Raw genomic sequence first — 25,137 nt, 5'->3', positions numbered from 1 at the left:
GTCACAAATTCAGAGCAATTCTGTATCCACAAGTCGCCGATTTCATGGTTTTCCAGTTTCCTGCTAGTTGTTTTGCGGCATGTGCCTCTGTAGTCTACAGAATACTCTGTACCCTGGGGCTTACGAATGCATGAATCATTCATAGTGAACGCGTATTTTAAATAAATGTTTGCGTATAACTGTTAACAGTTCTCTGTATTTCAGTTAAAAGTACAGTACATGCACAGAGAGTATTGTTTGTTTTATAACTGTCTTCGCACAGCGAAATAATAAAAGTTCAACTTTTAGGCACATAATAAAAAAAACAAAGACTTTTGGCAAAAAAAGCGGCACAGATCAGAAAATCAGTCGACAGCGATTAGTTGGGAAACTTGTTCATGACATCGTGTATCCAGGGTACGAACTTTTGTACACGCGTGTACGCTCCGGGATACTGGCCGCAGTCGATGCCCCAACTGACCAGCCCCATCAGCTGGTAGCCGCGCTCGCTGGCCGGGTCGCGCGAACACACCATCGGACTGCCGCCGTCACCCTGATAAAAAATACAAAAATGTTTGCATTGATAAAACCGGCTTAACTGCCACAACTGTCAGTAATAAACATTGATAAGCAGTAAATAATAAAATTTAATTACGCGTACATTTTGATACGTTTTTTTTAATTTTTAAATAATTTAAAATATTTATTATTTTTGGAATTTAAACTTCTTTGGTTTAATTTTTTACCATAACTGTACTGTGCATGTCGAAAACAAGAAAAGGGGGAGTGAAAAATAATATTTTAAAAAAATGATAAATAACAAATAATTAATTGGTATAATTTTTCCTGTCAACTTACATAACAAGCGTCCTTGCCCGGGGCACCAGCACACACGAAACTATCATGCAGATTGAAGTACGGGCCCAGCTGCGGCGATTTGCGGTAGGAAGCTTCACAGAATTCATTGCTAACCAGCGGCACATCCACCGATTTCAGCCGGTTAGCCCACTTGCCATCTGAAGGTCACATACGTTATATTTTTCTTGTCTAACAAATGCTGACCTGGATTCTGGTACTCACGGGAGATGGTGTCCTTGCCCCAACCGGTGACGGTACAAACACCGCCGGTTTCCGGTGCATATTCCGGCAGACACACCGGCGAAATGTACTCGTTGAAGATGGCGGGTGTGTCCAGGACGAGAAGGGCAATGTCGTTCTTGAGGGTGCCGCTGTGGTAGCCGGCGTGCATGACCACGTCCGTCACTTTGATGTCTTGATACGGCGGCTCCTCGGTGTTAGTCACATCGTACTCGCCCAGGCGCACGATTAAGTTGCGGTGTTTGTTTCTATAATTTAAAAATATAAAATGTTATCATGATTTTTAAATTATTCTTTTAAAATTACACTCTCATAAACGCAACAAAAACGTAAAACAAACTTCTATGTCAATTTTGTTTATCAAAGAATTTAAAAGTGTCAACTACGACAACGACTAATACGACTACTACGACAACTACGCCAAAAGTTTTTTAAACTGCATTAGTTATTTATACCCTTTTAGATATTACAACATTATATAAAAAATGTTTTGCGTACTAAACAACAAAAAATAGTAAGTGAAAATAATTTTTTTTTTAAAAACAGATAAAACAAACACGTTTCTTACCGTGCAACGCAGTGAGCGGCCGTCAGCACAAATCTCGGTGCAATCAGCGCCCCGCCGCACTGGTACGTTAGCTCCGGCGCCAGCAGCACCGCGGCCATCCACGGGAACTCCCCGAACTCCGAATCCGACATCTTATCATCCCCATCGTACACCCGCGCCAACGGATTCCGGCCCTTCTTCCCGCACAATACCGGACCCGACCCGACACCGGCGCCGTACAGCGGCGGCACCGGCACCGCGTCGATCACCGCCACCGGCTTTGGGCGTCCTATAATCGGGGGATTGTAGTTGGTTGGCGGCGGCAGTCTGACCACTGGCGCCGGCACGGACACCGCGGGACCGAGAGGGACCACCGGGACGGGGCGGGGCACGGCTGCGGCTACCGGGACGGGCTGGGGCACCGGACGGGGTCCGTAGGCCGGTCCGGCGGTCAGGGGCCCGACCGGGTGGTCGGCGGTGTTCATCTGGTCGAGGAGGTCCTGGTTGCAGCAGACCACCTGCCCGGGAAGGCAGTTGCCGTTGTAGGCGTCGTCGCCGTAGTCGCGGGCTAAGGCGGAAACGTCGCGGCAGTCGGCCAGTGGGGCGCAGGTGCAGTGGGGTGGCAGGGGGCGTGGCCCGGCGCCGTAGAAAGGTGGGACGGGGCGGCGGTTACCGCGCATCATGGCGATGTATTGCGCTAAACCCGGTTCCAGAACTGGACCTGAAATATAGATATCGCCGAAGTTAACAAAATGACTTCGGTATATGTATACAGTAAACAAAGTTTATTGGGTTATTCACATTAACATAGGTTAACAGCAAATTACGCAGTTCACCATTTCAACACATTACACAAAGTCCAGTCTCTTACCGATACAAAACGTTATTTTGTATACAGTTATTTTTATATACAGTTATTTTTATATTTGTATACAGTTATTTTTATATTTTATATATAATTTTTATTCAACTTGTTTTACATTTTGTTAATCGTTTCTCCGTTAATAATACTAATTTTTTAACTCATTTTCCATAGTGCATTAACAGTTTTGGCTGGAAATTATTAAATAATAGTTTAATAAAATCTAAATTGTAGTAAAATAGTGCCAAGCTTTTCATAATCCTTTTAGGTGCAATTAATATAATCGTTAATTATGCAACGGCATTTTTAGCCCTTAACTGCGGCAAATGCCAGTCACCCGGCGCTGATGCGCTTGGCTTGCGATTCATAGATGACAATATATGACATGACATCTTACACAAACTACACCATTTTACCGCTAATTCGAAGCGCCGCGGGCGCCACAACAAAAATCATAACTGCGACTTGGCATCTTCAACCGGAACGCCATAACTTCGCAACCACTTTCGATTTCGTAACCGTACCTGCTTGCAGCGGCACCGGACCACCGATTCCACCGACAATCGGCGTTGGAGGTCCCACGCCGACTCCCACCAGTTCCGCGCCGGGTCCGGGGATCAGGGATGGCTGGAGGCCACCCCCTTGGACTTTTTCCTTGGCCATCTGGTAGCCGGGCATGTTAACATAGCTCTTCTGGTAGGATTTGAAGCCACCCAGCGGGGAGATGGGCAGGGCATCGAAGTCGTCCATGGAGGTGCGCGGTTGGGCCAGGGCGCCGGAGCGGGCGTTGGAGGTGGTGGTGTTGGTGTCGTCGAGGTCCCGCGGCTGCAGGACGGCGGTTTTGTTAAAGGTAGTGATGGTTAGGTTGGCCAGTTTGATGGGTTGCAGTCGCCTTAATGCTAGAAAAATAAAATTTAAAATTAGTATTTACTAAACACCATTTTAATGGAGACCGCCCAGTCGCTTTTAAATCTCAATGTTGCTAATTTTTAAATTAATTTTTAATTTTTAAATTTCAGTGTTCTAATTTTTAGCAGAATTTTTCGTTTTATATTTGTCCGGAGTAATTTCTTTAAAATTCCTCCCTATTGAGTCAGTTTTCATTTGAATCAAAATAATGCAGATATATCTGAAATTACATTGAACAACAACAATAAAAAATAGTTTAAGAAATTATCAACAAACTTTTGATAATATATTTGAAATAATCTGGTATAATTAGTTTCGTGCGAACGAGATCGATAACAGTAAAACCAAAAGTCAATCCGCTTAAAAATTAAGCGATTAAAGAATTAAAGAAAATCTTAAATTCATTTTAGGTTTAGGAAAAAGTCATGGGAACCTCTGCATCATTGGGCGATTTAAAATTAACAGTAATCTGCGCTTACCGGCTTTTTTGACAGATGCGGATGGCGGTGTTATAAGATTCTGTTCGTCGACATCGTCAACCTTGACCGTTGTACTGCGCCCGTCAATCTTCCGCGTCGACGCCGCACAAAAACCTTCCCGGACAAAAATTAAAAACAAAATCACCGCCAAGCACACGCGGAACGAAAACAAATCCCATAAATCCATGGTTAATAACAGAAAAATATAAATAACTTTAAAAAAAATCAGGACAGCCGGATTTGGTAATTAAAAGTGAAAGTCTGAAGAGCGACGTGACCCAGTTACACAGAGACTGCAGCCCAGACGACCAGCGTCCCAATCGATAATTAAAGCAGCTGCAGCGTCGCCTCTGTCCCGCACTGAATAACGATTGTTATTATCAACAAAGAAAATCAGCGTAATTTTCTGTTGAAAAATATTCCGTGCAGCGAAAATGAATGATTTCTCTCGTGGATACTGGTTGGTATATATAGCCAGTACGGTTTTTCTTTGATTGATACATGATCCACGTGTGCTGCATAATCGCCGGTATTCGCTGGCGGTTCTGGCGTTTTGATGAGAAAAGTGAGAGTTCTCATACACAGTGGTAATTGCTGGGATTATCTAACGCCAACACTGCCAAGTATCATCGCTCACCGGATTTGGTTTCGTAAAGGCACCTGTTGATGTGTTTATAGTGGTGGGTATTCACTCCTACAAATGTATTCCGAAGTGAGAAATTGAGAATAGTCATGTGGTTATGGAGCCGCGCTCATTGTTGGTGGTGCGGCTTAATTGCGTAATGCAACTGCTGCTTGATTGCTCGGCCAGATCCTGCACATGTGCCGGTGCGTGTACAGATACCGGCAACACTATACTTACTTTTGAAAATTAAGAACTGGTAATGCACGCGGATGGGGTTGGTGCGGATGTGGGATTATGTAAAAATTATAATCATTAAGAAGTGATCTGCCTGTTTATAGCAGCCATGCATGCAGTGTTATTACTGATGGTGAAGAGAAGTTTTCATTAAGTTTTCTTTAATCCCGTTCAATTAGCAGCGTATTCTTGAGAAACGCTGCGTAAAGAATTTCAAAACTATTTTCAGTTGTCAGTTACGTACCGGTGCGGATCGAATCTCTATTATCTTCAGTTGAATTTATTTCCAATTAATCTTGCGGGTCGCTTATCAGCTTGATTGAGCATTCGTATTTTTATTTGCCCATGTTATTTATTATTTGATTAGGTTGTTTGTACTTACATTTAATTATTTTTGTTGGTTTTTTTTCAATTTAATTTATACTACAAGTATTCTTTCTAACTAATTTAACTTATTTTTTCTTCACCTTGCGGGTCATTAATGCATACTACGGAGTAGTTAATTTCGTGAATTTATTTATATTACAGTACTTATTTTCTAATTAATTCACCGGTGTATTATAATCGTATGTTTATAATATTCGTGCATACACGAACGAGAATTGGCAGAATTGTTTGTGGAACAAGCCGATCACGCGGAAAATTGGAAATGCAGGCGTGGATTTCGCGCCAGCGAAATCCACGCCTGCATTTCCAATTTATTATAACAAGTATTCTTTCTAACTAATTTAACTTATTTTTTCTTCACCTTGCGGGTCATTAATGCATACTACGGAGTAGTTAATTTCGTGAATTTATTTATATTACAGTACTTATTTTCTAATTAATTCACCGGTGTATTATAATCGTATGTTTATAATATTCGTGCATACACGAACGAGAATTGGCAGAATTGTTTGTGGAACAAGCCGATCACGCGGAAAATTGGAAATGCAGGCGTGGATTTCGCTGGCGCGGGCCGTTGATTGAGTAGATCATCCTCCTGGACCGGGCATGCGTTCTGGATGAACGGGACAACATGCAGAATGTCGGTGTGACATGGTGGACTTGTTTGATTCGCGCGTGTTGCTCCGTCTTGGGGCTATCCTGGCGCGGAAAACCTCGCTCTTGGTATATGATGATGTCTGCCTTAGCATCACGTACGTAGTTGTGGTGCACTACTTAATTCCCTTGTTCACCGGGCTTTGTATTTTTTAGTTCAGGATGCTGCAAATAAATTCTACGCACAAGCCCTACTTTGTATGAGGGAATACTTTTTATTCCTTTTAAAAGTGACGTTCAGAATTAGGTTTACAACATTTTCCTGACATTCTCAAAAACTGATATTATTTTACCAAAATCGAAAAAAATTGCCATGAGACTGGTTTTAGTTCGATCAGATTCATCGTCATAGTAAAATTTCTAGAAAATCGGATAATAACTGACTTTCGGTGGACTACGGTGCGTCTAACATAATGTTTGTCCACTTTAATTTGCCTATACCAGCCGACGGAATGACCTAAACCAGAAGCAAAAGAAGTATCCGAGGCTGCGCACAAAACGAAAGTTCTAGTGATGGTGTACAAAACTGGTAATACCATAGAGGCGTAATACTTAATCTTCGGTTTCCGTCTTGTGCTTCGCGAAACCTCCTGACAAAAACTAAATTTGCGCACTAACAAAGCATTAGGCCGCAGTTTAAAAGAGTTATAAAACCGTCACAACATTTAGATCAGTTGAGCTTCATGGACAAGAGCTCCTTGAGCAACGTCTCGGCCGACAATCGGTCGTTAATATCGACTTGCAAGCAGCGTCGTACACACTCAGCCAACAACGGAGGAACCGGCGGGGGAGCATTAATTACGGGAATACAGTGATGAACACTCACGGCGACGAGGAAGGCCATCGTACTCAGCCGGCGCTCCTGGCCCATAACTTGGCCGGTGACGGGATTGCGCAGAAGCTCCTGATGGTCGCCGGTGATGCAGCGTATCAGGTCCAGCGCGATACAGCCCGCACTCCACACATCGGTCTTCGCCGCGGGAATGGCCGACCAGACGTCATGCTGGGCGGCCGGCGTAAAGGCATCCAGCATCTCCGGGGACATGTAGCGCATACTGGTGCGCCAGTGCCCGTTGGACAACGAGCTGATAGCGCCGCGCAAAATGGTGACAATGCCGTCCAAGTCCGAGATGAGCAGTTTTTCTGGTCGACCGTCCGCGCAGTCGATCAGGACATTCTCCGGCTTCAGATCGCCGTGCGTAAGGTTGTTTTGGTGGAGAAATGACAAGCCGCTCGCGAGATCGACGGAATACCGGACAGCCTTAGCGGGATCCAAGAGTGTTCTGGTATTCTTCATCATATCCAGTCTAGCTCTAAGATTCCCATCTAAATACCAAACCGGACAGTTTACAACCATAACTGCTATTCGGAGGTGAATGCGTGTTTAACTGGCGCACAGACTGCACTTAAATGTGATAATGTAGCGATACATACAGGGATAGTAGTCCATCATAAACTCGAATGTGGCACCGACAAGTTGTGGGTATACGGAGACTTTATGGTATTTCATCAAGTTGTCATGAGTAAGACAAAAGATGGCTTGCAGTCTCTGCTGATATCTGGCAAAATTGTTCGTATCCTCCAGAAACTGCGTATGCTTCATGTACACCCTCTTGACAACCACAACATCTTGTCCGGTGTAATCTCCGCGCTCAGTAATTCTCGCCGTAAAAACTTCGCCAAAAAAACCATTCCCAATGCGGCCTGTTTTTCCATCCCAGTGATGCTGGCAAGTCCTACCAATTTGTGCGGGTTTCATGATGTTAACAGATGCTGACAGCCAAGCATTTGAAGAAAAGGATGTATGCGTTCCACAGATTTCGGCTCTTCGAATTTTGCTGCCGATTACAGCACTGCCATTGTCGAATGCAGCAACAGATTAAAAACGTAAAAGTATCAGAGTACGTAGCAAAAGGAAAAATACTTATTTAATAAGTACTGTATGTATTGGATATTCGACGTTAAGCCCACATAACTTCGCGTTCGCTGAGATTTCCCACTTCGATGCGTACACGGGAAATCAAACGTGCAGCACATGGCCTTGCACATGCCCGCTGTACTAACGATCGTAAGTTACGTACTACTCACTGAGTCTACACTAACAGAGTATTGACTCATCAGTATTAAATGTATGTCAGTAGTGTGCCAGCAGGCGCTACAGCTCATCTCACTGCTGATTGTCGGTAACTAGCAAGTAACTCGTACAGTCAGTAATCCAATAAAATGTACGTTTACCTAGGCCTACCGGCTACCAACAAAATTAATAAAAAATTTATATTGAATACCGTACAGGGTATAGATAGTAGATGCACGTACGCGATATCATCATTACAGTACATTTTACAGTTTTACATGCACCAACGGCCAACCACATCGGAATTATTCGGAAGACAGTCCACATCGAGCGCAGTTTGGACTTGGACAGTTGATATTATAAGACTTCAAAAATAATCAAATAAGACATTAAATTTCGCAACAGAAATACCTCTTCTATGCCACCTTGCTAGGAAATCGTGCCCATTACGCACGGTTAATCTTAATCGCATTCCCTTGGTGCGTTGAACGAACAACCGCTGCACAAAACTTTTTACGCGTTTCGGACCGGCGGCAGTGGCGCACTGGCCAGTTATGGCTTTCGACCTTGCCCACCTGATTTTTGGTACAGTCTCCCAAAGGTAAGTAAATTTCAGCCGGTAAAAAAAGATTATGTAAATTTAAAAATCTGTACATTTCAGCCCTCTGTCTGTAAGAAAGTTTAAGAAAGTCTCTAAGAAAATAAGTTTTTTCAGTCTGTAAGAAATTCTGTAAATTTTAAAGTCTGTAAAATTAAAAGGACAATATGCAAATTTCAGCCGGTACGAGCTGGTATCGTGGCTGCAGCCAGCTGTGCTTCGTCGATGTCCATTTCCGGTCTACTCTGCAGCGGCTACAGTTTGTGACGTAATTGCGATTAGTAAATGTTACTCCGTAGGTAACAGCCACAGTTTCCCGCTTTCTCACAGGACCACTGTGATTACAAGATTACAACCGGCGATGCGGTCGTTTCTGATGTTTCAGGGATCAGGCCTTCTGGTTCCATTCAAGCTGAAAAACCGACTGTTCTTAATCCTCGGCGCGGACCTTTTCATTGTTTCCAGAACAAAAGCTTGTGAAGATTTTTTAAACGAAATACGATGAAATTATAACATAAACAGTTCCTTTAAACGACTGGCTCCATCCAGGGTCCCGAGCATGGGGAGGGCGTTGCCTCACTGGACTGCTAACGAAAGACGTTGCCGCAGGCTTTGCATTTACAAGCGAGGTTCACCGGTGTGTTGCTTCAGCCGCTTGCCGATTCCTTTCACTAAGGCAGTTGCCGAGTTCCCTTGAGGCCCGTGTCCGAAAGCCAGGGTCGCAAAAATATAATATGAGTATGTGTTTTTTAGATACGCGTATAATCGGCTTTTCTTGTCTTCCGCCTGTGCAGCATTAAACTCGAATTAATTCCCACTAATCCATCTCCCTAACCCACTAATCATATCTACGCAGTAGACTGACTACTTGCGGATACAGGAACGCTCTTCTTGCCGGAGGAGTTTGTGATAACAAGAGTAAAGTTTGTTTTAATTTGTTTCTTAACGAGTACACTACTGCTACAAAAGCTTAGACAAAACTGTAAACAGCTGCCTGCGAATTTGCATTCTTACCTTTTTCAGTTTCACATTGATAATAAGTAATAAACACTGGACAAAAAATATCGTGACTCTTAATAATAAGTCACAAATCTGTGCAAAAAATTGTGTTAAGTGCAAGTTGACACTAGCCACTCAGTGAAAAATATAATTACAGAGAAGTAACAAATTATTGCCGGTGTGATACACAGTCAGGTACTTTGCTCCCCGCCAAAACCCAGCACACTACGCTACGCATAAGTCTGTAGTCACTCTGCCCTGTATCATCAGGGCGCCTCCACGTCATCTCATTCCAGAATTCAGATCACAATAGGTCGGCGATATTACTGGGCATCTCCTCGATCTTGGTGTTGTAGTACTGCTCAATTTCCTTCAAATGGCGAACGTCCTCTCTGGTCACAAAACTGACAGCACAGCTTTTACCGGTACGTCCAATGCGGCCACCGTGCCCTACACTGCAACGCATACAACGTCGATACAAAGGTACATAATATTACGCAGTGAAGGTCGCTAGAAGGAAACAGCTGCTCACCGGTGTATGTAGTCCTCGCATTTATTGGGCAGATCATAGTTGATAATTAAGTTAACTGACTGGACATCGATGCCGCGAGTCAGCCGATCCGTTGTGATGAGGACGCGGCTCATTCCGCTACGGAACTCTCGCATAATCACTTCGCGCTCCTCTTTGCTCACCTCCCCGTACTGCCGATCACAAACGGCCACACTGTTTTGATTGCTCAACAAAGGATTTACTAGACGCGGCTTTCTTACCATGCTGCTGACTGTATGACTGTCGGCCTGCATCTGACTGGTGAGGGATTCAGCCTTTTCGTGGGTATTACAAAAGATAATACTCTGTGAAATCCATACTGTGGAATACAAATCACACAGTGTTTCGAACTTCCAATCCTACAAATACCCAGGAATTTTAACCGTTTGCTCAAATAACTTCACGGTGAAGAGCAAGCGCCGTATGACGGCTTCAGCAAGAAGCTACCAAATATGCCAATTTTTACCGCTAAAACGTAATTTCGAAATTTCTTGCACGAATAAACAGAATGCTGAAAATAAAAGCGCACCTCGCGATGGACATCGACGAAAAACTGATGGATTCCCTCCAGCGCCAACTCATCAGTCTTAGCCGAAATCCGAATGGGATCGCGCATGACCTTCTCCGCCACTTCCAGTACATCTGGGGTCATCGTGGCACTCAGCAGCACCATCTAAAGTGGAAGATTCCTGCCAGTCATTGAACACGTCGAAAAAGCCTTTCGAAAAGCTTTCTGTACCTGAATGGCTGCGGGAAGGATCTTGAAGATGTCATAAATGTGCTCCTTGAAACCAAGCGCCAATGTTTTCTCTGCTTCATCCAGTACGAACATCTTCAGAGCGTTAACGGCTGTGGATTCATAAAAGCCAAAATAAGAGACACTAACTATGGTAATCAGAATGACCCAGTGCACTTACACACAGCTCTCTGGGAAATTAAATCGTGGACATGATCCGGTGTGCCGACCACCACGTGCGGGCACTGGTCCAGCTTGACCACGCCGTGCTGACTGTTTACGCACACGTAGCACCGCACATCCAGATAGCGGCCTAATCCCAGTAGCATCGTTTTAACCTGGAAGACAGTGCCAGCACGTCAGTAATCGAATAATGTAACGCGATACAGCATTGAATGAGTCGTGGACATTGCATACTGGTATTCACGAAGTAATTTGTTTGAAAATGACACTTGTACACTGACCTGTTCAGCCATCCCCCTTGTAGGCGCCAACACTAGAGCCTGGCATTCAAAACTAGCCGTGTCAATGATCTGGAGAACAGATACAGCGAAGGTGGCGGTTTTCCCGGTCTCGGAAAGGGATTGCGCGATCACATCCCGGCCTGCAGCGACGTAGATCAAATCAGATCACAGTAGATCAAATCACCAAACCAACACGGATCGACCAGTATACGCATACCTTTCAAACAGGGCACAATCGCTAGTCGTTGAATGGCCGAAGGCGTCTTGAAACCATAGGAGGAGACGCCGCGCAGCAGATCTTGCTTAAGCCGCATGTCGATAAAACTCTCCGTAACATCGTTGTTCCGATTCGTCTGCAAAATAGTTATGATTAGTTCTTTTTAAGTAGAAAGTATCATATCGTAGCATACAACGCAATAAAAGTGTAAATGTCGCACGGACGCATACAGTATGTACGTATGACAGTATAATTATTTCCGGTCTGCCAAGTAAGTACGTACTTCCGCCGTCTGCTTATCACGGTTCTCTGTGGTTTCGACTTCCCGATGACAACTGCAAGTAACACACAGATTATTATAAAGCTGTGGACACGAGCCCACAACATTGTAGTGCCCCAGAAAAAAACATCTACATGAATATAAAACTGGAGCGTTATGATGAAACTGCGTCCAGTGTATCCTCGCTGAACTTATAAAATCTATCCTAGAGTTCCTAGTAACGTACAACGGATATACATTACCTGGACACTACGCTAAACAGCTCCCGCGCTGAAATCCTGCCGGTTGAATCAACGACTAAGCAACGGCGGATAATCGCAGCGATTTCTTCCGGGACGACGGCTGGCGTCAGCGGAACATAACCGTCAGCCATTAGCATGAGACGGCGAGCCGGCGCTATCGCTGCCACTGGCTGCCTGTCCTCGCCACGGCCAATCACTTCTGTGTGATCTCCGGTAACATGGGCAGCAATCTTCAGAAACAGGCAGCCAGTGCTCCACAGATCAGACGGTCGCCCGGGGTTGGTGGTGGGCAGTTGCATATCGCGGCGAAGAATTTCAGGACTTATGAAACCAACTGTACCGCACATCGAAGTCACGTCCTGTGACGTAGTATGATGATCCCTCATGCTGCGTATGTCGTCGACATCGCCAAGTAACATCCGCTCGTCTTGATCGTCACCCATTGCCATCAGGACATTACTTGGCTTAATGTCCAGATGCAGCATCAGATTCACCTGTGTCAGCATAATCGGAACTTTCACAACAGCAATAGTAATTCCGATAAAATACTGTAAAAGCGTCAGGTCACGCACAACGGCGCCCGAATCCAACGTTCCATTCAATCAAGCTAGGACCCAAAAATACTGTTGCCAATGATTTTCTCAAACTCACCACAGCATAGCTCCATGGCAGTATGCAGCACCGATTTGCCCCTGCCGGTTTGAATGACAAACACATGGTAAATCTTTGCTACGTTGGCATGGCGCAGTTGTACCAGCCTGGAAAAGTGGGCCATTTGTCCGGGTGTTGGAGTACCATCCGGGGTGTCCTTCGCGATTTTTAAAGCTAACTGAACCCCTTGATGAACGCCATCCAGCGGCCGGGCGCGGTACACATTGCCAAACTGGCCTTCACCCAGAAAATCGCTCTTGGGATCATAACTGTATGAGGTGGATGTATCACCAACATTATAGATTACCGCGTCCATTCTTATGACCAGAATTGGACTAAAGGTAACGATTATGAATTAGTACATAGTAGAAGCAGTTATTGAAAAACCACAACCAAATGGTCAAATATACTTTGTCGCACCGTTGAAGCGAGGACCGAAGACAGCCAGTGCCGAATCAGTGGTCACCGCGGTGGCCGTTCTTAGCCAGTGCATCCGGTAACGGCGGGTCATCGAACAACGGATGCTGCTGACCAGTACACTACAACGGCAGTCTGCGTACTGCGGAACGGCTGAAGAAATCTGTGCAGAGTTTGCAGACCATCAATGATTGTTAACATCTTGCCGGCCATTTTTCCGCAGCGCAGTCGATTATGTATCCGGATTAAATTTTTGATTGTTCACTAGTACCATGTAATTATTCACCACAGCATTTGCATTGAGCGCGATTTTTCAGTACCACTAGTAAATAGAATTAAGTGGATCTGTGGAATTGGAAAATTATTACGGAAAGAGCTTCGAGGCGACAGACATTTTAGCCTTAATAGTGGCACCTGTGCGCTCAGTGCAGATGTACTGTACTAGTACAGATATCAAATTCTAGGTAATGGTACAGGTTTCTGGTGGTGCTTGTGGTACTGGTACTGGTGGTACAATTATTATATATAGACAAGCGTTCAACCGATTCAGATTCGTGCATCAACGACTGCACTACGTGTCGGAGCAAAACGTGAATGCTGAATATGTTGTTACAAGTACGATAAGTAGCGCCAGTGTCACGACCGTTACCAATACCGCTTTACCATGGCGGGTTTAACATAACCTTTAAAAACGCGGCCCTGTCGTGCAAAGTTTACAGTAAATTTAGCGATACTTCGAGGACTATTACGAGCGATTACTTCTTAAACCGTGCGTGATTATTAATTTCGCCAGTTTCCTTTTAGCCTCATGGAGTCGGCACCTTTGACGTGTATCAGCGGTGTATTTATAGTTCTGGCTTCAGAGATACGCTTACCAGTTATCTATAGCCGATGACCTTTATAAATCTCTGTGCCCGAACTGTGCCTATTCAAGCCCAATTTCCTGGGGCCAGATCTTTGGCGGCCCGACGTTGACTTATCATGACGGTGCCGGTACTATACGAGCCCTTTGAACGCCAGGTTCTGCGCCCTCACAGCACGCAGGACTTGTTGCCATCAGCTACGAGTAGTACAAGTCGGAAGATGCCAACGCAGATCCCTTTTGCAACAGCCATGACTGCGTCAGGGTCGACTACAGTATAACGGCAATCTCATCACGCTGCCCGTCAAGTGCGAATGAGTGATCGCAACTATCAGTCAGAAACTCGCCTTCCAGGAATTCACCGATACCTCGATCGATTTGCTGCACGGAGCAACTTATTCTTTCGTTAAGTGCTATATTATAATGCTGTTCACACATAACAGTCACCCGTGGTTGTAATCATAATCTTTTTTTCCGATGGTACTGAAAATAAAGCTATACTGTAAGCCGGATAGTTTTGGAGAACATTAGTGAACTATTAAGCAGGCATACTACCTGTGAAATAAAAGTCGTGACGACCGTGAAGAAGACCATATTTCCACAATAACCTAAAGAAATTTCTAAGATGACACTCTTAATTTATTGAACGCGTCCACTCACGACGCACTAACCATCAGCACGATATGAGATGCACAACCTGTGGCATTTTATACACTGCAAATACTTCCAAAAGTGGAAGTATGGTCCTCAAAAAAGGATTTTGTTACAGTCATGCATGGGCTGCGCTCGCGATCGTCATCTCGATCACCGTCGCTACCACTATATATCCTATCATGCACGGAAATCTGTCCCGACACTCCGAAGAGTCCTTTCGGTTGCCTCCATAAAACCACGGTCGACGCCGTGCTGCGTATGGATAGCGGTCATGACGGTTGTCGCGATCGCGATCCCGATTTCGATCCCGGTCGCTGTCGCGACCACGGTTGTGATCTGGGTCGCGGTCTCGCTCAGAGTGGCGTTCATGGCCTCCATGTCGCTTGTGTCGATCGCCGTCCATGTCAAATCGATGCCGATCACCGTCCGGCCACCGATCGATGTCGCCTCGACATCCACCTGTCCGACGGTCATCGATAGGTCTGCCTACTGCATCTGCAAAACATCAATCTTGCACTGCTGTGTAACTGCAGTGTCCCTTCATACGTTTGGTCGGTAAATAACGATAACCACTCATTAACCAGTAGACGTAGGCATAATTCTGTAACCTGAATTTACTGGAGCACAGTAAAACTCACTGTCCGAAGTGCCTGGCACGGTCCCTGTTCCGTTGGCTGATGGTAACTGGAACTGAAACTTTTGGATACCGCCTCGGCGTCGGCCCAAATGCAAGTTCTAATCGATGATCGTTCCATAATTGGTGTCTATTTTCCTGATATCTACCGATCCTGAAACCGACAAATATTTACAGCATACAGTAGCATAGACAGCTAGATATCATTCTAATTACTTCAAATGTATGCATAGACAGCATAGTGCAATACTCTGTATATTATTTTTATATTATACAGTACGAGTGCATTACTTATTGTTAGGTTTCAGTTGCTGGTACGCATAATAGGGATCAGGACGAGGAACCAGGTACATACAATAAAATTAATATCACTTGAGTCAAAATTCTAGCTGACACAGCACTCTATTACTGCAGTAAACTATTTATCACATAAATGAATGTTGAATCGCTGACGAATGGCCATTCGTCTCATTTTAAAGCGAAGCGTTGATTTTAAGTTTATGCACCTACCTGCAGATGCTTTCGCTGGTGGTGCAGATATAACACCCGAAATCCATAATATCAATGCGGCTATCGCTTAAATAAACATTTCGGTAGTATGTACCTAGTTCGGTACTGAAAATATATTTGCTTTAAAAAAATACTCGGTTCCGACTACCGGAACGCAACCGGTACCGTGCGGGGTTTATCTCGTCCTGATATGTTAACTCCAAGGGAAAGAGGAAGAATTCTGTCTGGCTTGGGACGCACGCGTTGTCAGCGTTACGCATATACATTATTGCCTTGTCACCTGCTGTGATCCCATCCATGAGAGCTCCGGAGCAGCGGCGGCGCCCAGAACAAGGCGACCAACAAGGCGACAGCAAAAATATTTTTCCTGAACTATCTGTTCTACCGTTTGGGTTCCAAACCAGTTGACCGTTCGGACCGAAATCTACTCGGCTAATCGTAGCTCTACTGGCCCGAAATACGGCGAGAAACTGTTGAGACGCTATTTACCGGTACAGAATACGGTACTTACCAGCACCAGATCAGTACTAAAATCCAGCGCGGAAACGCGGGCACAGCTGCACCGGAAGCAGATGTAATCAGTTATTTTTTGCCTCTCAAATACTGTATACTGTTTTTGATATTACTGATTTGAGCGCTACCGAGCAAACTGCGTCACGTAAGAAAAGGGTTACGGACACGATGAACGTTTTTGATTAGCCAAGCAGAAAAAAACAGTTCCGGTAGCAAGGTTGACGATCGAACTTTCTTTTGTTATCTTCAACAAATTTTTAATAGTGTAAAACCATTTTTTTGGAGTACGAGTGTCAGTGTTGTCCGTTCGAAGAAGTTTTTTGCGATACCATGCATTACGTGCTGTTTTTTCTCTGTCTGTTAAACTTAACATACGACTCACACAGCATATTCCGGCGGAACATCACCCGTGAGCAATGGGATACACTCTTCGGCCAATCCACGATAAAGAGGTGTCTTAGATAAATTTAAACAACCTCGTTAGCGATGCAGTCAGTGGCGTTAAAATGCAATGCAGTCGCGCTTTCCTGTATCTGCTCAGGTACGGTTTTTGGCTGCCGGGTGTAAACATCTTACGAATCTTACCGCATAGATTGTACACGCGCCAACTACGGTTTCGCGTTGTTCTTCTTACTCTTTTTCGTGAAAAGCGTATTGTTTAAACAAACGCATTGGCAGGCATTCATTGTGTCGACAATACCAACCGGACTGCTTACCAGTAGGCGACAGATATGCGGCGGCGTGATCATCGGCAGTCAGACCATCTTGACCACCGCCCATTGCTTGCTGGATGAAACTACGAGGTAATACGCCACGCTCTATTTGAACCAGCAGCACGTTACGTGAGCAGAGCTACTGACCACTTTCCCAGAGCTCCATTACCGGTAAGCCGCATCCAGGTGGTCGTGGGTGCCCTGGACAGCGACGCCCCGGCTTCCAACGTCTACGATCCCACCCACTGCGCCCAGACGTTCACCGTGAAATCGGCCACAACGCACCCGGCATATAACGACACGGTCAAGGACAACGACATTGGCATTATCACGCTGACGACGGCCATTAATGTTGACCAGAAGCCGTGCGCCTGTACACTGTGCTTCAGCTCACGCCAGCCGGCAGTCGGTGAGATGTGCGCGGTGACGGGATTTGGTTTTCCGGACTTCACGGACGGTAGAAGTTAATTGTGGGTCGCTTTAGCTGCTGTTTTACCCTAAAAGTCTTCTAATTGCGCAGAGCCTGAAAATCCAATTCCGCTGACATGGGGCGCCCGGACCGTTGTTGACCAAAGCGACACTAGCCATTGTCCAGCATTTGCAGACAGCACGGGAACAACAACCAATCGGACACAATATTTATGTACAAAGGGTCCAGGCGGAGGCGTGTGTGCTGGAGATGACGGTAATGTTTAATCCACTGCATGCATTACGGAAATGTTATCTTTTAATGGTTCATATAATTACAAATTCACTCTACCGTATTCCACTGCAAGATCGAAAGGCCGCGTTGAGAGGCTTAGTCTGACTCCGAAAAAGTTGAGTCTGGCTACTAAAGTCTCAGTCTCAGTACTGAAAGTCTGACTAATAAAGTGACTATGTTTTATTTTTATGTTATTCTTATGTTTTCTTATGTTATTTCTTATGTTGTTTCTTGTGTTGTTTCGTAATGTTCTTCTTCTCTTGTTATCCTTATGTTTATTCTAATGGTTTCTTATGCTATTCTAATGTTTTTTCATATCTTCTTGCGTTTCTTTTTTTATCTTATCTTTTTCTTATGTTATTCTTATGTTTTCTTGCGTTATTATCATGTTATTCTCAACACAAGGAACAACATAAGAATATATCATAAAAAAATAACATAAAAAAAGCATAAGAAAACTTGAGAATAACATAAAAAAGGCAAAGATAAAAATAAGAAAAACAGAAGAATTACAAAAGACAAAGACAAAATAAGAAAAACATAAGAATACATGGCAGAACAAAAGAGTAACATATCATTAATACACAGTCAGATTAAGACTTTCAGTGGTCAAATTCAGACCCAGGCTCAGCCCGTGAGCGCGGGCCAGATCGAAATCCAGCTGGCCAGCGCTGAAAAACTTTTATCATGGCGTAATGTGTTTAGGAGGCGCACTAGTCTGTTGGGACCCGATCAACAAAGTCTATTATTTGGCGGGTGTTATAGCTGTGGTGGACGATTTTTGCATTTTCAACCTGCATGGCAACCAAAATACGAAAGTAGCACTGTATTTGCAATGGATTTCGGACAATGCTTTATCCGGCGACATTAACGTATTCCCGAACCCGACTGTCACCCCTCCCACTACCGTTCCTCCAGGAACAACAAACACCCCAACTCCACCCACGGCCACACCGGAAGCATGTGGTATTCCCGGCAACGGCCAAATCGATGCGTTTGGCATCGTGGGTTTATCGCGCAGCTCCGTATCAGCGTTCGACGACCCGTAGCGCTTTCGCTCGGTCCGTCATCGCCAAGGCCGGGACGCCGAAGCGTTCTTGGAGTCCCGCATTTTCGGTGGGACCAATAGCACCGCTTCGGTCGTCTGTTGGCAGGCTTTGGTCGTCGTCAGTCAGGGAAACGGTCGCAAGACGACGTGCGGTGGGATCATTATCGGGACGCGAACCATCCTTACGGCGGGCACATGCATGGTGACCTCCAGTGGCGTCACGATCTCCAGTGCGTCGGCGTACACCGTGACCGTCGGAGCAGTGGACAGCAGTACACCGTCATCGAATGCGCAAGATGTTACCGGATGTGCGCAGACCTTTACCGTGCAAAATGTTACACTGCACCCGGGTTATGTCTTCGCCACGGACGATAACGACATCGGTAAGCACCATGTTGCCTTAATGCACAATTTAAACGTTAAGACATTTATTCCTTTTCCGCCGTATACTTCGTTAACCAAGGGACAACAACATGACTAAGAAAAATGCTCGTTGGCGTGCATATATATGGAGGCCGTATGCTTGGTCTTCTTCCGATAGTTCCAGCATCGACCAGCACAGTCCTTTTCTTAGTTTAATTCTGGCTCCTGGGCGAAAGTAAAAGCCGTAGCATAGGTTATCTGTGATTCTTAAGATTTTGCTCTGGTGAGGTCGACAAAAAAACCCGGAAGCAAAATGTTTTCGTCGACCATTATTTCCGTTTTCTAGCCTTTAAATTTTACGTTGTAACTACATTTTTTCCAAAGTTACTGTATATTCCGGCCGGTTGGTGCATATAAGGCAACTATGTTCGCGTTGGTCCGCGTGCGCTGATGCAGGCCTAGCCTGCCGCTGGCTTGGCTCTTAAACTTCTTCCTGTCATAATTCGAAAGCGTTCTGAATGTTATTTTGGTGCATTGATTGTTCCAAGGTATTCTAACGTTATCGAGTGCCATCGATCTTGTCAACAAACCGTGTGCATGCGCAATATGTCTGGCATACCGAGTGCCGGCATTCAACGATACCTGCGTCATTAGTGGCTACGGAACCGAAAACAACGGAAAACGTAAGTCATAATACTAATTCCAGCCTTAAGAAGAAGAAATTGAGTATCCAGTTTATTTCTTGCATGGCTTGTTTGCAGCGATCCGTAATGCAGTACCCTTGAAGTGGACTACACAAAAAATCATCCCACAGTCGGGCAGTTGCGCCGTGTTCTGCTCGGGAAGCACTTGCACTAACGTCAGCAATTACCTGTAAGACTTTAACCGCGATCCCTGCATGGCAACTATCGGCTGGTTATCGATGGGTGTTGCTTTTAGTTGCAGTCAAGGTGCGACAGGCCAGGATCAGTGCATCGGGGACAACGGCGGGCCGTTGGTATGCTATGATCCCACCCGCAACAACTACTATTTAGCCGGCGTCATGGCCTTTACGAGCGAGACGTGCGGAAGCGGTCAAGGCGGACAGAGCACGGCAGTTACACTGTATTTGTCGTGGATAGTGGCCAATGCTCTGCCGGGCGATGTTCAAGTGGAATCTAGACGGCGTTTTGGTGACCCTAACGACCAATCCAACAGTTTACAGTTCCCAGTCTTTGTAGACTAATCCAACAATTCCCGGTCACCATAACAGCAACAGTTCCGCCACTCAAAACGATCATACATTGAAATTACGTCTACAATTAAAAAACAAAATCCTTTTTGTCTGTAAATGAACCACTTCTTTCGAAATCTTTTCTTTTTGTAGAATTAAATGTGTCTTTTCAATCGGTTTTTCTTCCTTTGTGTGTTTATTTATGGCAAAGTTACTGCAGACTGCGGCTTTCAAGTTACGGCAAAGATCCCACACAATGCTTAATTTTCTACGCAGCGGGTGCGATGCCCGACAAGAGGAGGCAACGCGGTCGGACTGTATACCTAAACAGATAAAGTACCAACACCCAGCAGAGTGAAATAATTTATTTAGGTCCCACGCATACTGGATTGGCTATGATAGGGTTCCTCTCACATCGTACGGCGTTTTTAGAACGAGTTACTTATATAACCACACCATAGTGCCCTGTCGAAAGGCTGATCGTTGAAACTGTATTCAAAAAGTTCACGTGTTTAACAAAATTTTGATTTGCCGGTAGATACTGGTGCCGAATGTTGAGCAAAAACATAGCAAGTACTGTAAGCCCTTTATACAATTTAATTAAACCCGTTTTGGCGCTTTCGTCGTGTGGACGGACTGGTACCACGATTAGTAGGATGTTGTTTTGCGCACCGTCAATGTTGTCAGGTTCAAAATTGTGGTTGGTGTATTATACTTACACAACATATACAAATACATTCCGAGTTACTTTCAGAACATAGTTTCTTAAATCAGCTTTCTACTCGTAGTCTCTGCAGTAGAACACTTCAATAGCCTTGTCAAATTAATAACCAGTGGCTGTGCCCGTCATCGCACCGGCGTTGCCACTATCCCATCGCGGAAATCGATCCCGACCCTTCGAAGAGTCCTTTCGGCTGCCTCCATAAAACCACGGTCGACGCCATGCTGCGTACGGATAGCGGTCATGACGGTCTCCGGGACGGTTGTCGCGATTTCGATCCCGATCTCTATCGCGACCACGATCGTGATCTCGGTCGCGGTCTCGCTCGGGATGGCGTCCATGGCCTCCATGTCGGTCGTGCCGATCACCGTCCCTGTCAAAACGATGCCGATCGCCATCCGGACGAAACGGTCGCCGGTCCGTGTCGCCTCGGCGTCCATCGGTCTGACGGTCATCGGCAGGCCTGCCTCCTGCATCTGTAAGCATCAACCGTGCAGAGCCGTCTAATTTCGGTGACCTTTCTTTCGTTTGGTCGGCAAATAACGATAATGGGTCGATATAGGCATGATTCTGTAGGCTTAATATACAGAAACTAACTGTTTGGAATGCTTGACACGGTCCCTGTTCCGTTGGCTGGTGGTATCTGAAACTGGAACTTTTGGGTACCGCCACGACGTCGACCCAGATGCAAGTTTAGATCGATGATCGTTCCATAATTGGTGTCTATTTTCTTGATATCCGCCGAGCCTGCAACAGACAAACAATTGCTGTATACAGTTTGATATCATACTTTCAACGTATGCATACAGGGGGAAAAATGTGTCTAGCCGAACCAATCCCTTGTACTTCTGATGTAAGCCAGCTGGTGGTTTACGTTGTGGCTGCACAGCGTTTTATGTAAAGCGCTGCTATTAAGGCTGTGCGGCATTGACGGTACATGTGGTATTAGCTGCACCAGGCAGGTCCGGGCTATAATACAGTTTTAACCTGTTTACCAGCAGTTGTACGAGTGGTGCTTACCTGTTATCAGTACCTGCAATCTTAATAGCAGCGCTTTACATAAAACACTGTCAAGCCACAACGTAAACCACCAGCTGGCTTGCATCAGAAGTACAAGGGATTGGTTCGGCTAGACACATTTTTCCCCTTATAGTATAATATTATGCTGTAATTATGTTCTACATTCTTACGGCTAGATATCAGCTGCTGGTACTGCATAATAGTTCAGGATGAGAAACCAGGTACAATGAAATTAATATTACTTGCCAAAATTCTAGCTGACACCACACTCTATTAATAAACAATTTATCATATAAATGAATGCTGAATTGTTAGCGAATGACTATTGATCTGACTCTAAAGCGAAGCGTTGATTTTAAGTCTGTACACCAAGATACATACAGGTACAGTACGTATGTTTATTATTTATTATGTTTCTGCAAAGTGCATGCAGTACTGTAACTGTTGTAAACGTACCAACTTACCAAGTACCTACCTGCATTTCCTTTCGCTGCTGGTGCAGATATAACAACCGAAATCCATAATATCCCTGCTATAATCACTGAAATAAACATTTCACAAGTATGTCTTTAGTTTGGTATTCGAAAGATATTTGTTTTGAAATTAAAGCTAGCAAGTGCCAATTTCCAACGAACCACTTCTAAACCATTTATACTGGACGGCACAGGTTTGCATGCAAAATGTGCTCGGTTCCAGCACTAATTTTTAGACATAGATGTTGTGTCCCGCAAAACTGGAGACTAATAAATAAACCGGGTCTCGCACTATATAGAGTTTAATCAAACCAGCCAATAGGCTTTGTTTTAATTTGTTATACCATTATGTCCGGTTGCGAACGATTCATCTGCGTATTCTTCAATGGGGCAACGAAGGCGGATGCGTATTTTCAAAACAATCGTATTTTCAGCTCGACCCTACAAAACTATCGTCCTGTCCTTTGCTGTATACATTTTTCAGAGCAAATCTGTACGTACAAGGCCGTCTTCTTATTTTTCTGTCCACAACAAAACCTTCGAATAACTTAAAGTTAGCGGCTCTTCAAGGAAGAGCCGCATAATGTATGGGCGGGTTTTCTCTTCATGCATGGATGTTATTCACCATAAAGCAAATATTTGGCGGTCCAAGAAACACACCGTGATACCAACAAAACCGTTTAGTTTGTAAGGTCACGTTTAACAATATTAAATTTGCTAGTCTCAATTCTGTAACTATACCGGTATATTTCAAGTTCCTAGCGTTCAGTCTCTCTTGACCGTGTTGTAATAAGAAGTTTTTATTTTTTGTGGTTCAAATTTAAAATTACCCATTTATTATTAAATTAAAAAAATAAAATATTTTTAACTTGTGCTTTGCTACCTGAAATTCGGAATGCATCATCAGACGGAATCATGCTTTTATGAACGCAGTTTGACTTTGAGATGCTTTGTATAGCATCTGAATTAGACGCCTGACGTATACTTTCATATCTGAAGGTTCACAAAGATTTTTATTTTGATCAGTAAAGATCGTTTGCCGTGCAGTACATTGTTACGCAGAACCGGCATAATCGCTGCATAATAATCCCGAAACTGACCCCATCCCGCGCGCATCTTTATTATACATTCTCCACGGGCATAATGAAATGCTAATTTTCCCCCCATCGCAAATCGTTACAATCGCTGAATGCGTGTAGTAGCGCCCTTACGACAGCTTATTTATGGGTCTTTATGCGCGTCGATGCTGATCGAGTGATGGAATTTATTCCGCCGCACTTGATACGGAGGGAATCTGCACAGAGTGCGTGGATATATTATTATGATTATGAGAACGCGGCCATAAGGACCTCCTCGACGATGACGCCAGGATTGCGTCCAAGCGGGACAACACATACAGACACTTCGGACAGCGAAAATTAACCAAGGAATTTTTAATCAGTCTCCGGAGAAATACTTTTCACCACGCTTCGCCGCGCGCGAAAAATATCGTCATACATGTGCCATCTGCAGTGAAAATTTCTTCAATAACAAAACCCTCGACATTCTGTCTTTACAAAGTAAAAAGTAGCAACCAGAAATTACGAAAAATTAAAGGTCATCCACCGAAGTATTAGTAAGAAAGATGCGTTTTACGTATCTTACAGCTTTACAACAATTTGCAGTTGTACATAAAAGTTTCATTTCAAATAAAATATAACTTTCAGGAAAAAAGGTCACCTATATCAGTTAGCAAAATAGATGCGTTTTATCTTTCGATTTTATAATATACTGCAGACATACATAAGACCAAAAATGCAGATGTTTGTCATAAAAGAAGAAACTCTATCCTTTATTAACATACAGAGTAAGGATTTTCTTATCGGCAAATGGCAATACATTCTACTATCTTGATGGAGCATGTTTAGACTGTTTACAATGATCGGGGCGAACAATGTCCGGGCGTATTTATTATTGCAGGAAAGTTGCGAGAGTTAATCGTCTAAACAAATCTCCAGACACGGCACATGGCCGCATTTAAACCACCGCCCTATCGCTGCCGCACATCCGTCCACCGGCTATTTAAGCCTCTCCACTCACTGATACGGCGCAGCTGATCGCCACCGCTTTAATACCTGATTTGCGATAAGCCGCCGATCAAGAGAGCAGGCGCACAAGCCGGGCGCAGGGGCCATAAAAAGTAATTAAAAAGTAATTAAGACGCTGCTCTCTAAGACATGGCCTGCTCCCACAGGCACGGGCCCGACTCACAAAAGTGACTATGCGGAGTCCGGTAGTGGTCATGCGCATACGCGATGTAAAACAACGGAGGACACACAGGAGGAGGGAGAAATTGGTCTGCCCTGTGTCTGCCCGTGGTCGGTCCATTGCGCGTGCAGTTTTTCGCAAGGCGAAAGAGGCAAGCATCCATTTCAGACGCAGGACGCGGTGCCTCCAAGTCATGCTATCTATAGCATGGGTACTGGCCGCTTGCTTATCGCAAATTCCGAAATATCTTTGCACTCGTACGTCTGTATGAAGTACTCGTACAAGCTTGTCCCGCACTTTCTAACACAGCGGCAAATACAAATTCACGGGTTGCGCCAAACTCCATACTATGGCGTGCCACACTATTTACGCTCTACATACAACTCCCATGGTGGATACATGCCAAATATAATCTAAATTATAAAATATCGAAAGAAATTATAAAATATTAACATTCTCCG

General features: G+C 44.6%; 4 protein-coding genes across 4 annotated transcripts; 1 reads left to right on the top strand and 3 right to left on the bottom strand.

Moving 5' to 3' along the window:
- Positions 1-158: 158 nt before the first annotated feature.
- On the bottom strand, positions 159-4,294 carry LOC129595062 (uncharacterized). The gene is made up of 6 exons (XM_055491970.1): positions 3,875-4,294; positions 3,011-3,385; positions 1,646-2,345; positions 1,060-1,325; positions 838-995; positions 159-532 (listed from the first exon to the last, which is right to left on the bottom strand). The coding sequence occupies exons 1-6, from the start codon at positions 4,059-4,061 to the stop codon at positions 359-361; spliced, it is 1,860 nt and encodes a 619-aa protein (XP_055347945.1). The 5' UTR covers positions 4,062-4,294; the 3' UTR covers positions 159-358.
- A 1,891-nt stretch (positions 4,295-6,185) lies between these two features.
- On the bottom strand, positions 6,186-7,765 carry LOC129595133 (uncharacterized). The gene is made up of 2 exons (XM_055492047.1): positions 7,209-7,765; positions 6,186-7,100 (listed from the first exon to the last, which is right to left on the bottom strand). The coding sequence occupies exons 1-2, from the start codon at positions 7,531-7,533 to the stop codon at positions 6,445-6,447; spliced, it is 981 nt and encodes a 326-aa protein (XP_055348022.1). The 5' UTR covers positions 7,534-7,765; the 3' UTR covers positions 6,186-6,444.
- Positions 7,766-9,749: 1,984 nt separating this feature from the next.
- Positions 9,750-12,901, bottom strand: LOC129595108 (uncharacterized). The gene is made up of 11 exons (XM_055492021.1): positions 12,689-12,901; positions 11,935-12,428; positions 11,692-11,747; positions 11,413-11,571; positions 11,196-11,335; positions 10,913-11,069; positions 10,735-10,844; positions 10,525-10,668; positions 10,217-10,354; positions 9,978-10,147; positions 9,750-9,900 (listed from the first exon to the last, which is right to left on the bottom strand). Exons 1-11 carry the CDS (start codon positions 12,899-12,901, stop codon positions 9,750-9,752), a joined length of 1,932 nt encoding a protein of 643 aa, XP_055347996.1.
- Positions 12,902-16,686: 3,785 nt separating this feature from the next.
- On the top strand, positions 16,687-20,227 carry LOC129595107 (transmembrane protease serine 9-like). The gene is made up of 8 exons (XM_055492020.1): positions 16,687-16,716; positions 16,854-16,978; positions 17,026-17,345; positions 18,297-18,595; positions 18,746-19,022; positions 19,551-19,685; positions 19,764-19,875; positions 19,942-20,227. Exons 1-8 carry the CDS (start codon positions 16,687-16,689, stop codon positions 20,225-20,227), a joined length of 1,584 nt encoding a protein of 527 aa, XP_055347995.1.
- The last annotated feature ends 4,910 nt before the right edge of the window (positions 20,228-25,137 follow it).

This window comes from Paramacrobiotus metropolitanus, unplaced genomic scaffold (assembly GCF_019649055.1).
Source record: "Paramacrobiotus metropolitanus isolate TYO unplaced genomic scaffold, Prichtersi_v1.0 Parri_scaffold0000074, whole genome shotgun sequence".
NCBI classification, from domain to species: domain Eukaryota; kingdom Metazoa; phylum Tardigrada; class Eutardigrada; order Parachela; family Macrobiotidae; genus Paramacrobiotus; species Paramacrobiotus metropolitanus.
Note: the sequence above shows the minus strand (reverse complement) of the source record. Positions and strands in the feature narration are given on the sequence as shown.

Coding starts and splice junctions, on each gene's coding strand:
- LOC129595062 (XM_055491970.1), bottom strand. CDS start 4,061: ATGGATTTATGGGATTTGTTTTCGTTCCGCGTGTGCTTGGCGGTGATT. Junction 996..1,059: donor GGGCAAGGACACCATCTCCC/GTGAGTACCAGA, acceptor TGTGACCTTCAG/ATGGCAAGTGGGCTAACCGG. Junction 533..837: donor CGGGCAAGGACGCTTGTTAT/GTAAGTTGACAG, acceptor ATTTTTTATCAG/GGTGACGGCGGCAGTCCGAT.
- LOC129595133 (XM_055492047.1), bottom strand. CDS start 7,533: ATGAAACCCGCACAAATTGGTAGGACTTGCCAGCATCACTGGGATGGA. Junction 7,101..7,208: donor TATGATGGACTACTATCCCT/GTATGTATCGCT, acceptor TTTGGTATTTAG/ATGGGAATCTTAGAGCTAGA.
- LOC129595108 (XM_055492021.1), bottom strand. CDS start 12,901: ATGGACGCGGTAATCTATAATGTTGGTGATACATCCACCTCATACAGT. Junction 10,845..10,912: donor AATTTCCCAGAGAGCTGTGT/GTAAGTGCACTG, acceptor ATGAATCCACAG/CCGTTAACGCTCTGAAGATG. Junction 10,355..10,524: donor TCGTCGATGTCCATCGCGAG/GTGCGCTTTTAT, acceptor GGGTATTTGTAG/GATTGGAAGTTCGAAACACT.
- LOC129595107 (XM_055492020.1), top strand. CDS start 16,687: ATGCAGTCGCGCTTTCCTGTATCTGCTCAG. Junction 16,717..16,853: donor GCTTTCCTGTATCTGCTCAG/GTACGGTTTTTG, acceptor ACGCATTGGCAG/GCATTCATTGTGTCGACAAT. Junction 18,596..18,745: donor AAATCGATGCGTTTGGCATC/GTGGGTTTATCG, acceptor GTCTGTTGGCAG/GCTTTGGTCGTCGTCAGTCA.